Genomic DNA, 13,930 nt, shown 5'->3' with positions numbered 1-13,930 from the left:
TATATAAAGTTGTTGGAATAAACACTATTCTATACCTGCTAATTCAGTGTAAATTCAGTTGAACCACCCCTATTGTCGTAACAGAAATCAGGGGATCGATCATTTCGTGGCGTCGATTATTTAATCGTAACGGGAATTTACGACTCCCGTTGACGTGCCTTCTCGCGATCGCGTCTCTCCGCGAATGGTCGACGAAACAATATACATACATATATGGATGGGAATGTCCGTTTTCTGTATTACTCACTTTTGAAGTAGTTCCATGTGTTGTTGCCTCTCCGATAGATAGACGGCGAAACTCTGTTGTAAAACATCGGCTCGTGACTGGAACATCTGCGTGATGTCCTCGAGATTCGCGACCACGGCAGCCCAGCCCTGTTGCTGAAGGTGTTGATCGTGGACCAGCCTCTCGCAGATCCTGGTTTGCTCCCGCGCCAATCCACAGCATTGCTGAGCCAATTGGGCACGGGCAATGAGGGTCTGATAAGTGGCCGGCATCGCCAACGACGCATCGATTTGGTTCTGAAGATCGACATCTGCAATGCAAAGGGCGATCGATCGTATCGAGCTCTTAATCACGGAATATTTGTCCAAATGAACTGTCCCGCTTTTATTGATCGAAATACCAATCGTCGAACTCTAACCAGTTAGACGGGAAAGGCGAGTTAATCCTTTTGAGAAGACTTTTTTTTCTTTTATCAATGGCAGAAGTAACTATTAAAGAAACAATCGGTAAATTAAGAAACAAATTGTAATAATTAATAAAACACACATATATATTTTGCACGAAGTATATTCTAGTCGTGCTTCTATATTTATGGATGAAGCCAGAATTCTGAATATCACTGCACCAATCTATGCTGCTACTTGATGCTTTTGTTTAGAACTTTGCTATATATATATCGTGAAGGCTATTATACCTCTGATGGCGAGGGATTGAACGAGCGACCAACCGACACAGTGCCCACAAGTCGCTTGTATAATTGATCGAGCTTCACCGATGTAATCTTGGCACTTTGGCACGCGACGAAAGCTCAAGGTCGCGTAACGGCTCGGATCATCTCAATACCTTGCGTCATACCCTGGATTCGCAGTGATAATTTGCACTTAGTCGTCCAGGATTCGTTCAAACCGATGGTTCGAAACAATTCTGCTAATGATTTACATTTTTCTGCTTCTATTTTGATTTGATGGTAGATACGATAGAGATTATGATATCGATTTAATGCTTAACCAATTCGTAGTGATAATTTCCACCTAGTCGTCCAGGTTTCGTTCAAACCGATGGTTCGAAACAATTCTGCTAATGATTTACATTTTTCTGCTTCTATTTTGATTTGATGGTAGATACGATAGAGATTATGATATCGATTCAATGCTTAACTAATTCGTAGTGATAATTTCCACCTAGTCGTCCAGGTTTCGTTCAAACCGATGGTTCGAAACAATTCTGCTAATAATTTACATTTTTCTACTTCTATTTTGATTTGATGATAGATACGATAGAGATTATGATCTTGATTATGTGCATAACTAATTAATGAACAAATTATCCCTTCCATGTAATCGTATTATCAATGTATAATCATTGGTTTTAGTCTTATTTGATTTGAAAATCGTTTAAAATTCAGGTGCAAGATATATTTACGAAAAATATAATTCTTTTTACACCGATTTGTTTTTCATGAAAATTATCCTAAGAAAACGTGAAGCTTCGAACACTCGGAGCGACTGTCTGGGTTTCGTCATTCCCGATTCGAGGAAGAGATAAAGAGAGACAAAGTCGCTCGGGAGTGCAGTAAGTTGTAAATTATCCCCCTCCCTCGCCGTGTCACGGGGCTAGCGGTCCTCAACGGTCTCGCAACTGCGTGTCGAATAATCTTCGTAGGATCATCATCACGGACGAACGAAACGAACTATCCACACGCCTATTTTGCGATCCCGAGCAAACGTGGGGTTTCGAATAAATCGGGACTCGTTTATATAAATAAGAGATTATATCCCTTTGTATTTTGCTTACATTACGACATCCAATCGAGGTCCAACCGATATTAATAAATGAATGAAATTCTCTTCTGAATTTACCCAACTCTTTTCTAACTTAAAAATTCTTCTAGAAGCGTGACAAAATCGCGACTTATCTATTTTTACATCACAAAAAAATATCGTGTTCTAGCAAACTACGTTCCCTCGCGATGATACGAGACGATAAGTGTCTCCTTACGAGTCTTGTTCAACGTTACGTGGTCAGTTTCGAGGCGAGTGTCCAATGTGGCGGTTCGAAGTTGATGGAAGGGAACTGCTTACATACTGCGATACGTTCTGACAGCAAGGAAAATCGCTGGCCGGAGTTAATTTTATTTAAAGTTTAGAGGCTGCTTCCACCGATTACCTCGCGTATAAACAGCACGTTAGGCTCTCTCGTGAATGCTTAGTAAGATTACGTCAAGCACACTTTGAAACTCGAGGAATTTTGTCACGATGATCGTACACTTTATTACTAGCAATTTGTGTTCATAGGTTTGAGCGAGAGAGTAGAAACTGATTGATGAACGTTGCCTAATATCATTCAATGTGCTATTTTTCCTCGGCAAATATTGACCGTAACGTAGATGGTAGTCATCGAGGAAGAAATCTATCAAGACCTTTCAATCGATGAAATAACCATCCTACAAACTTCATTCTTCCGTAAGTTTTATCTGTATAAATCGATTCGTTCTTCCGTACAACAAATAATACTTCTCGTAAATGAAAGTTTCGTCAGTTGAACAAATTACGAAAATTTGAAAATTAAATACGAGTCGATACAAGTCGATATGAAATAATTTCCATAGGTTCAAGTATACCTTTGTCTTTTGTTAGCTTTTTTGATGAATAGAAAAGTAAGACGCGATATGATTAAGTGAATCTGCGGCTCTTCGAATTTCAAATAATTGTTAGCCGATTGACCGAAATTCACGCGGCAAAAAGAGCTGCCACATTGAAAAAGGAAGGCAAGTCCAGTAAAGATGAACCAGAAGAGTAAATCGAAGCTAAATATGTATATGTTGCACAACTGTTGGATATTGGATCGATTTTATAGCGCGCTGCTGCATGGGACGCTGTCCTTTTTCTCGCTGCCCCTTGTTCCGGTGTTTCATTTTAGAAAAAAGAAAGGACGACCAGAGGGAAAATTCGTTAAAGCGTAAAAATGTCAGAAGGTGGAAATCGAACGATGAATTCATGAGGTCATAAAAATCGACGAACGAGGACAAAAGAACCGTGGAACGTGACTTTTCTCTTTCTCACTTTTAATTTCAATCGTTAATTCAGTTATGACCGATTTCCATTCGCAACAATAGACTGCGTTGTAGACGAAGAAGAATACGAAATAAATCAGAGATCGAGACCGAGTGACCCCGACCATTTGCAAATCCAAAACAGATTTGATCGTCGTCATCCGCGAATTGAACGCAGAATGCCGTTTAGGGGGAAAATAACTGCGATGATTCGCGGTGCGTGATCTCACCTGGAACTGCGACGCAGAACATGGACAATCGTTAATTAGCATTTGCGATAAAACTATCATCGCGAATGCTTATGGTCAACTTGCGTTTTGATTCGTGTTTCGAATAGCTCGATCATTGTTTAGAGTTTAAAGTGTGGATAGAAGAAAGTTTAACGCACAGGTTGTTACTGACGCGCACGCTACGTCGCCTTAATTTACCTAAAACGTATAATTAGTTACTAGAGCTTTTCTGATAACTAGCCTGCAAATTTCTAGGTATTTATGAGAATTGTAAAAGTGGAAAAACGCACAGAACGCGCATAATGCGCAAAGATAAACAAAATATCCAAAAAGGAATTATTGAATAGACAAGTTTTTATCTATTCAATAGGTTAATTCGCCACTAAATAGGTGAAAGTAATTTCTACTTAGAGGTTCTACTTCTTGTGTAGTGAAATTCTAGGAAAAACATAGTTATGCACCTATATACAATAAAATATCTATCGTCTATCGAACCACTCAGGTTACACAACGATAACGTAGAGGCAAAGCGGGCAAAAATGTTGAAGATTCGCTCGCGTTTCGTCTACCGCATATAACGACGGTAACCTCATTTTAATCGTGTAATTGCGTAAGCTTCCGGCGCAGGTTGAACCTGGCAAACAGGGGCCAAGAATTTCACGGCACGACACTGAATTCCCAGAATATCTTAACTTGGACTAATGCTCTCCTTTTCTAATTATACATACTACGCACCGCAAACACACGCCTACGCGTTCGAGAATGCACCCCTCGTTGCCAGAACAATCGCAGTACGTACGTTTATTAACCAAAAAAGAAGAAAAAAAAAACGCATTTTCTTCAATTTCCATATTCAACCAAACCTACAAAAAATTACTCAAATCGACATCGATCAGACTCGACAGTTAATCCCCGTCTTCTGTATTTCTACCAATCACACTATCAACCAACTATCCGGATAATTGGATATTGGGTTATTCGTCGGAAGCGGTTAAGCAAGCCGTCACGATGAATGTCGTGCAATCTATCGTAACTTATTAAAGGGTTAATAGGTCGCGGGCCACGCTTCGCGGAGCGCCGTGCCAGACATTTGCGAACGCTGTTTCATTCGGATCAGTACTCGTACGGTTGATAGTCCAGCGGCCTGCATTAAAGCCGCTGCCAAGCATCCCGATGGGACTGCGTGGACGCATGAATGAAGAACCATAGCGGCTCGATGGGCCGCGATCTTATCTGCGGTGAAAACTCGGTCAGCCGTAGGCTATCTGGGGAAAAAGGGGGAAAGAAATCGCTGGTTTAGCGGTCGATCTATTGGTCGATCGCCAGAAACCGATTGCTGAACGAAAACGCGTTCCTCGTTGGTAAATATCACTCGATTTCTCTCTCCTTTGTTCGAATTTGATTCTTTTCTCCCCTTTTTTCCCTTTCTTTCTTTTCTTTCCATTCTTCCCTTTACATCGTTCGCGTTAGTCTATCGATGGCTGCATAAACGTGGGACGTGACTATCAAGACTCTTCTTTTTCTCTCTTTATCTGGACACGACTCACTTGGCACGAAACGCCAGATAACATCTTCGCGTCGCGAATTAAGAATTCACGGAAAAGTCTGATTACTGATTTTTAAAAGAGAAAGGAGAGCCAGGTTTAAGGTCTGTGTTTTTACGTCGTTTAACGCTGCAGCGAATCGCATCGATTTACTTTCATTGCCATGAAAGTCACGCGACTTTCGGTGGAAATATGAAGTAACAACGAACATACTTATGCATCGGCGCATTCAGGAGTGAAAAGAGTCGATTTGAGACTGTAAGCCGGGAATTAACGAATAGGCAACGTAGGTTTGTTTCGTTCCTCTCGTTTTTCTTTTAATATAACGGCGAGACTCAGGTACGCAGATCGTTAAAGCGATACAAATTAACCATTTTCTCTGGTTACAAGTGAAACTCGGTACTTTTACCACAAATGCGAAACATGTGTTTTCTCAATTAGAACGAATTTCTTGCAGACATGGTTTATAATCGTTGAAATCCCGCCGTTTTGCTTCAAACAAACTGCAAAACATTCCCACGCCAGCACAAATCTGTTTTTTTGCTATGTAAGACGATGTTATATTACCATTTTTCTAACGGTAGTAGAAAAGAAAGGATAAAACAATTTGGTATTAGCAAACTTGTATACTGTAATTAGTTTCTTTCATTAATTACGGAGTATGATTTTCTATCTACTGCTCTAGTAATTATATCAAAGTGGGAGAAACGTTTAGAACAGTTGGAAATAGCAATTTCGAGCAGACAACGAATCAAGTTTCCACGCAATCCTCAAAAGTGCACAACCCACTGCCACCTGACACGCACTCCTTTGATGTATCCTATAGCTTTCTCTCGCTATGTACCAAGCCTCTACTATCGACGACGAAGCGAAAAACCAATAAAATACAAGATTTCGGTATGAAGTAACCTGCGTGCGCTCGAATATATTTGCACGTTCGTTCATAAATATTAAGACATGCTGGTCTCGTGCAAAATCTGATAATTAATCTAGATTTCTTTTTATTTGGAAGAATTTTACAATCAATTCTCATTGAGAATTATAAGTAAATTATTCTGACGTGGTGCTACAACTTGAATAATAAGTGTTTATCGTATGTTTGATTCTAGTTGAATCTAATGCTTAAACCCAATTAATCTAGAATTGTAAAGGAATGGAAAATTAGTTAGAATTTTGTATTCTTACAAGATCAGGATTCAAGATACTTTAGAGAAAAGAGTCAATTATATTTTTCTGTATAATTATACAGTTGTACTATTATTAATTATACAATTTAATTCTTCTACGTAATCATCTCAGGTTGTCCCAAAAGTTTCTTTCGTTTATATAAGGAAATAATAGGTGCAAAATATTTTTTGTTTTCTATTATTTTATTGAATTACGTATAATGATGTTCTATTGGAACAAAATGGATCATACATAATTCAATAAAATAATATAAAACAAAAAATGTTGTGCACCTATTATTTCCTTGTATGATAATGACAATGATGTTCTACTGAAACTGTAGCGGCACTCGACAGCAAACCTCTTTTTTTTTTTTGGAGGTAGTTTACAATCGATTCTCATTGAGAACTATAAATAAATTATTCTGGCGTGGTACTATAACATGAATAATAAATGATTATCGTATGTTTGGTTCTAGCTGAATGTAATGTTTAAATCTAGTTAATTAAATCTAGAGGGTTCTCTCTGCGGATCTAATTCGTCGTGTCAAGTAATTGAGTCGATGTTCGATGTCGAAACATTTTTTTTTTTTATTTAATAATTTACATTCACGATTTGTCCAATTTGGACATTTGGTGAAATTTTTTAGCTGTTTGATTATCGTGTGCGTGGCTACCCCCAGCGGGGTACCATCTTCGTGTTTGTTAGGTTATATCCTTTGCGAGATCTGCTGGGTGTTTCCTTTTCAGTTTTCTTTCTATGCTTGTTGTGTTGGTCGTTTCCGCAGCCAGCCTGTTCGGGTGTGTTGCTATTTTTTCTCTGTACTTTTCCGCACATCTGCTAATTCTTGTTCGTTGGTAGAAGCATTTTCATAGCATACTTTCAACTAGCCTAAGGATCCGCAGTAAATCTTAGGATTTCTCTAGCTAAGGTCCTTCAAACGAACAAATAGTTTTTTTCATAGTATTCCCTAAATTTATTATCTACTACGGAAGATACCAGAAATCTAGTTTTTCTCAGGTACAATGCTTCCCGCTAACAACTTTCTCTCGAGGGCGGTTACCGTCTTTCCTCAACCGCCAACGTCCATTTCCCTCACTTTCCTAATGAAGGATTTCCTCGACGAATCCATTGATCTTGTATCCTTAGACATACCCCATCATAGTTTTTCTCCGCAGCATCATTTTTCTTTTTTTTTTTTTTTTTGGAAGAATTTTACCACCTATTCCCATTGAGAATTATAAATAAATTATTCTGGCGTGGTATTTTAACTTGAATAATATGTGTTTATCGTATATTTGATTCTAGGCGCAGCATCATCGTGACGGAAAGTCAGTTGGTAGTTAACTAGAGTTCCTTGACGCATCTTGAGCAATCATCATCCAAACTCAATAAAATAATATAAAACAAAAAATGTCGTGCACCTATTATTTCCTTATATGATGATGACAATGATGATGTTCTATTGGAACAAAATGGATCATACATAATTCAATAAAATAATATAAAACGAAAGATGTATCTATTTTTCCCTTATAAAACGAAAGAAATTTTTGGGACGACTCGATACAATTGTGCTATTCTATTCTTTATCCAATTTATCTCGTCTTTTTAAAAATATCCTAACGTTTATGAACGAAAGTGGAGGTGAAATTCCTGACGAAAGATAAGGGTCGGAACGAAGACGACGTGAAAAGATCAGCCACGCGGAATGAAGGGATCGGATAAGGAGAACGTAGATGTGTATATACGCGAGTGACAAGCTTCATAAATCTATCTCCGCCCTTTGGGAGCCTCCATTCTCCTCCACATCGTTCTGGCATTATGCAAGACAAATGCAGTGATTGCAGCGCGCGAGATCTGAAAAGGAAAGCCTCGCGTTACTAGAATAAACCCTCAAGGCTGGGATCTGGTCCAAGTATCTGATATATCGCGCCTATACATCACGCACTGTGTATACAATGTATCCACGGACCGCTGTCAATAAATGATCATCATAATTTACGATGCAGCTCCTGGTTCACGCGCACGAAAATCCCTCCAGTGTTTTCCACCGTCTATTTTTCACAAATTTCAAATTAGGTAGGTGTCGAACGAACAAAGATTTGTGTTCGTGGCACGATTCACCTGGTTACAAATTGAAAAACCGAGAAATATTGTACATTAATCTTCGTCGTAACTTATTATCTGCAAGAAATTTGTAAATGTTACAATAAATCTATATCGTGTTATGCTATACGTAGCGTATACGTATATTATGTAGCTGTGTGCACATACGGGACATTATCTCGTGCGTTACAAAATGAGTGCAAAGAAAAGCGTATCGACAGCGATAAATTCGCGTGCAGTTAATTGGCCCGATAAAAGCTTGCCCCCGATCAAATCTTAACCCGATCGAAGATAACCCTAAGCGCCCCTTGTTCTTCTCCAACTTCCGCTCAATGTTCTATTTCTCTGGCCGTTGTTTTTCCTTTCTATTTTTCTTCCTTGCTTGTTCTCGTTAATTTGTTTGATAGATAAATCTCGAAGAAATGAGAAAGCATATCTTCATTCGCGATATATTTCTTTTATTGCAATGTTGCAGGAAATTATAAATAGACTGCCGACATTTACGTAAGTTCATATTTTTTGTAAATATATTCTTAAAAAATTGAACCTAGGTAGAAAATTATTTTGCCTATTAGCTAAGTATTGTAACGAGTACTGTACTTGGAATATTTCACATATTTTCGGATATTAACTCGGTATGATTTCTAACTGGAGAATCTTAGTTTTTATTTTGAGCTAAAAAGCATGTGTTTCTGCGCAGCGAAAAGGTGACGTGGTTTAATTTATTTTCATTTACTTGAACCTGTAATAGTAACTAATGCGTGGGTATTCAGTATCCATGAGCTTAATCCAGTCGTATCATCCACGATGAGATACGTGTCTGACCAATGTAAGTATGAGCACGCAAGATGTTCGGGAGTAAAAATACGAAATTGTAGAAACAAACATACCGGACATTTTATAGACGTTTCAGTTTTTAAGTTTGCTATATGCGATCGCATCGTTTCGCGAAAGCGCCATGTGCTGTCAGCTTTAGGGTGGAAAACGAAAAGAGAACGACAGCGCGATAATCGTCACAGGACAGATTACTCCTTCGTAACAATGAGCATCGTTGTGTGAGGAAAAGCGAGGAGAAATGGTATCGGGGTCTAAATAAAACCCAGCCGATTGGTTATCGACAGCTAAATAAAGAATATCGGCCCGGCTCGATGCCGAGTGCCAACGTGGAGGCTTTTGTTACGTGTTCCTCATTGGCTTCTCTCGCTCTTTCACACCTACCCGATCGACACCCTCTGATTTCCTTTCGTTTTCGACTCGACTTGTTCATTCAACGAACTCGCTTTCGTCGATGCGTTTACTCCGCCACCGATTTGTCTCTCCGGTGTCCATTGATACTCGTTCGTCAAAGACGAAAACGAAGACGAAGACGAAGACGCGAGATTTCAATTTCATCAAAAGTGCAGAGGAAAGTAACCAGTCCCTTGCTATTGAATTAGCAGCATTCAAATTTTTTTTTTTATTATGTAATTTGCACTTTACAATGTGTCCAGCTGGACATTCGGTAAATTTGTCTGGTTTAATTTCTAAATAACACGTGTTTAGGTATCCTCAGCGGGATACCATCTTTGAGTTTGACTATTTTATTTCTTTAGTGAGCTCAGTGGGATGTCTTCTTTTTATGAGAGTTTTGCTGGCTTCAGCAGCAAGCTGGTTTAAATGTGTTGCCATTCTTTCCTTGTATTTTTCTGCGTACCTGCTGATTTCTTCTTTGACCGTTGGTATTTTTAAGTCTCTGGGTATATCCTCGTTTCTAACATACCATGGGGCGTTGACTATTGTTCCTAGTGTCTTCAATTGTAGCAATTCTAGTTTATTTTTAGGCTCATTGCTGCTGTCCCCCATAATGGTATTCTGTACGTCCAACTTGGTTTTCTTATCGTTTTGTAGATTTTTAGTTTATTTTCTATGCTGAGTTTAGAATTTCGGCTAATTAGCCAGTACATCTGTCTTCTTTTTATCCGTATTTTGTCTATACTTGATTTAGCATATTGTTTCCATGTAAATTGTGTGTCTAAGTGGAGTTCTAGATATTTAACTTGCCTTGTTTATGTTATGTACGTGCCATTCAATTGGATATTTGCTGGTTTCCGTTTTCTTGACCGCATCGGGGACGGTTATCGTGGAGGTTTTAGCCGGTTGGAGTCCGACACTACCACGCCGCTTTCCCCCAGAAGCGGCCTGGCGTCCGTGCGGATTTCCTCCACGTAAAAAAAAAGTTTCCGTTTTCTTATTGTAAATGTAATATGGTTGCATTTACTGGGGTTTGCTTTTATTTGTTTATCTTGTAGCCATTTTTCTATGACATTCAAATTTACGCGTTCTTTTATTTATTTTTTTTTTTTGTAAAATTAAATAGCCTTGTAGTGAATTCTTTGTGGCGGCACGCGACACTAACAACTAACGGACGACGGCAGCGCAGCGGTTAGCGTCTTAGGTTACGAACGTTTGGAAGCCGGCTTTTGATTCCCGGCGACCGAAGTCCGATTTTTCTTCCACGATTCTTAAATAGGAAGAAAATACAGCAGTATCCCCCAGCAAGCGACATCTACAGCCAGCAACTACTATTATCACGGACAACACATATACACCTCAAGGCCTATATTTATCCTTCATTCGACAAAGAGAAAAAATACTATTAATGTGAGTGAGAGGCGTAGTTTCGGTACATTTGATGAAACGAACGGACACATCGGTAGGAATCCCCCTTTTCTTTCGAGAAAACGAATGGTAGAAGATTTCTTTCTGGGAAAACTAATGCGGAACACGTTCCTTAAATCAACGTTGGAGAAAAAAGGATGTTCAGGTATTCTTGACCTGCGAGAAACCTGTCCCTTTCGTGAAACGAGTTGAAGAAAGCAGATATAGAAAAAGGACGTGAAAGTCAGGGATCTTGGGAAACGTGGAAAATGTCCAGAAATTAGCTAAGAAATATGAAGATGCAGGCCAATAATACAAAACAAAGTTTCTCAGTCATCCATAAAAAAACTAACAGAAAAGCAGTAAAAAAGCGATCTTTAACGTTGACTCGAAGGCTATGAGATTCATTTAAATTTTTCAAGAGTTTCAATCACGCAATAGAGAAAGAACGATTGAAATGAAAAGTATAGGGTTTGAAAATTATATTAGCAGTTATTTTTTATTGTCATTCTTGAATAAACTGGCGTTAATTGAAAGATTCAACGAAACAAATAGTAAAAGTCGTAAACAATTGATTTCAAGTTTTAGTTATTTACCAAATGCCCAGCTGGACAAATTGTAAGGTACAAATTAAATAATAATAAAAAAAAAAGTTTTAGTTGATTTCAAACTTTACCAAGAATCGGAAAACGACAGACACAAAAGAGATGCGATCTAAAAGTCGGGTAGCAGGTGTTTTCCATTTTCTAAATGACCCGAGTCACTCTCGATCCCCAGTGAAACGCTCCCTAGCTCGAAATTAATATTCTTTCTTCGCAGCAGCGCGGACACACCTTTTCTCTTTCTCTTTTTCTCGCGGAGCATGCTTTTTTGCCGAGCATATCAGTGCCGTGAAAGTTCGCGTTTAAAGTGGATCGCGGACTCGAGATTCAGAGGTCATGGAAAATGGCCGGCAGCCGTTCTGAACGCTGAACATCTCCCGCGGGTGTGAACGTCATCGGCGATTCGTTTTTGACCTCGTTTTCCAATGGGAAAAGGAATCGTGCCATCAAGAAATAGTAAAACGAGAACAGAACGATATGTCAATTGGCAGAAACCACATTGACAGAAAAGTTTTATATGCATTGGATTATTTAGCGAACCGCTCATTGTCACTTCGAATCTTTTGCCAGCGTTTCAACGTCCTTTGCTGGCTTCTGCAACTCAAAATTCTGTCGAACCGCCAGGTTACTTTTTTATCAAGCATTTTCGACCAAATTTTTTGATCAACGAATAAGAAAATTTAGGTTAATGTTCGAGCTTTTACGTTATGCTTGCTATTCAGTAGAGACATTTGAATACACAAATAGGGAAAGTAAAGATAAGTAATTTTGCTACGTTCTTTAAAAGTCATCTTTGGTCCAGTCATGTTCTTGTAATGTAAAGAAATCTGTTAGGTGCGACATTGCGAACAACATGTTATGTTCTTCATATTCTGCAGATAAACGACAGTCGCGGTTTTCCTCGTCTTCTCTAATCTCGATTCTCACTCAATCGCGCGATGAGGTTAAGCAATAAACGGTAACGGCGCCGTACATTCCCACGTACATACACACTGCACTTTCCTTTCTGTTTTCCCAAGCAACGTCCTGCTAGTTGTTACATAAAAGGACCTAACAGGCTGATGGATTGAATACAGCCGTCTATCGATATCCATTTGGATCTGGTCGAGATGTTGTGAAAGAAGTACGCTTTCAACGAAATACTCAGTGTTTTTCATTTCAATTTTCACGCGTTGCAGCTCCCGACCAAGATTTTATTTAATAATTTACATTCTCAATTTGTCCAATTTGGACATTTGCTAGAATTTTTTAGCTGTTTGATTATCGTGTGGGTGGCTACCCCCAGTGGGGTACCATCTTCGTGTTTGTTAGGTTATATGCTTTGTGAGATCTGCTGGGTGTTTCCTTTTCAGTCTTCTTTCTATGCTTGTTGTGTTGTTGATCGTTTCCGCAGCCAGCCGGTTCGGGCCTGTTGCTATTCTTTCCCTGTACTTTTCCGCACATATGCTAATCTCCACCTTGACCGTTGGTATTCCCATGTCCTTCCGAATGTCCTCGTTTCTAACGTACCATTTACTATTGTTCTAAGAATTTGAAAGTTGAGCAAAGTTTGGAAAGAATATTCCTATGAAACCTATTTACTACTAGATTGCGGATATTTATGCAAATTCATATGTTTATAAATATGGTAAAAAAATGGAATCTAGATTTCAGATGGTTTTATTTATTAACACTAGAACCACCACACCAGTTAAATTGACTGGTTTTACAATTTTAAAATTCCTACTTCGTGTCATATTGTTTTCCACAATGATGTAACGACTTTTGCAAGATAGCTAAAAGAATAATGTAATGAATTTTATTTTGTTTTTTATGTATTCAAACTGAAAATAATTTTGTATCAAGGCTACTTATACCAACACCAGTCAAAATAGCTGGTACTTGTCAAAGTGTAAAAGGGTCCTGTAATCTGTTTATCGAACCCCAATTAACCAGTTTCCTCGTTTTCTACAACTTCCCACGCGTTTTTAAAACTTTTACCGCGTGTCGTTCAACATGTCGTTCGATATCAGATATCAGAAAAATTCCGAATCGATCGCTAGATCGCTAGATGCTAACACTAGAAATACCACACCAGTCAAAATGACTGGTTCTACAATTTTATAAATTTATTACCATCTCGTTTAGGGATCATGGTCCCAGATGGATTAATAATATCAAAAATGTACTACATAACATGGAATTGCTTCTGTAAGAAAGTAATAAATCGATAAATATAGAAATATTCTACTATTACGTATTTTTTAAAGACCAGTCATTTTCAATGGTTTTGGTAGAAATAGCTTCGTGTTAACTATCGGTAGTTCTAGTGTTAAATACTATAATAGCAACCAGTACTACACTTTGCATATTTTATGCGGGGT

General features: G+C 38.6%; 1 protein-coding gene across 3 annotated transcripts in view; it reads right to left on the bottom strand.

Moving 5' to 3' along the window:
* Positions 1 to 13,930, bottom strand: part of LOC122572503 (RB1-inducible coiled-coil protein 1) — a 54,109-nt gene that overhangs the window by 13,752 nt on the left and 26,427 nt on the right. For 2 of the 3 annotated variants that reach the window (XM_043737500.1, XM_043737501.1), the window contains exon 3: positions 248 to 536. In XM_043737500.1, coding sequence (XP_043593435.1) covers positions 248 to 536 — 289 coding nt within the window. Of the gene's footprint in view, positions 1 to 247; positions 537 to 920; positions 1,065 to 13,930 lie in introns of those variants that run through there. The other variant, XM_043737502.1, reaches the window with a different exon arrangement.

This window comes from Bombus pyrosoma, linkage group LG11, assembly GCF_014825855.1.
Source record: "Bombus pyrosoma isolate SC7728 linkage group LG11, ASM1482585v1, whole genome shotgun sequence".
Taxonomy (NCBI): domain Eukaryota; kingdom Metazoa; phylum Arthropoda; class Insecta; order Hymenoptera; family Apidae; genus Bombus; species Bombus pyrosoma.
The sequence above is the reverse complement of the archived record's forward strand: the minus strand, read 5'-3'. Positions and strand labels throughout refer to the sequence as shown.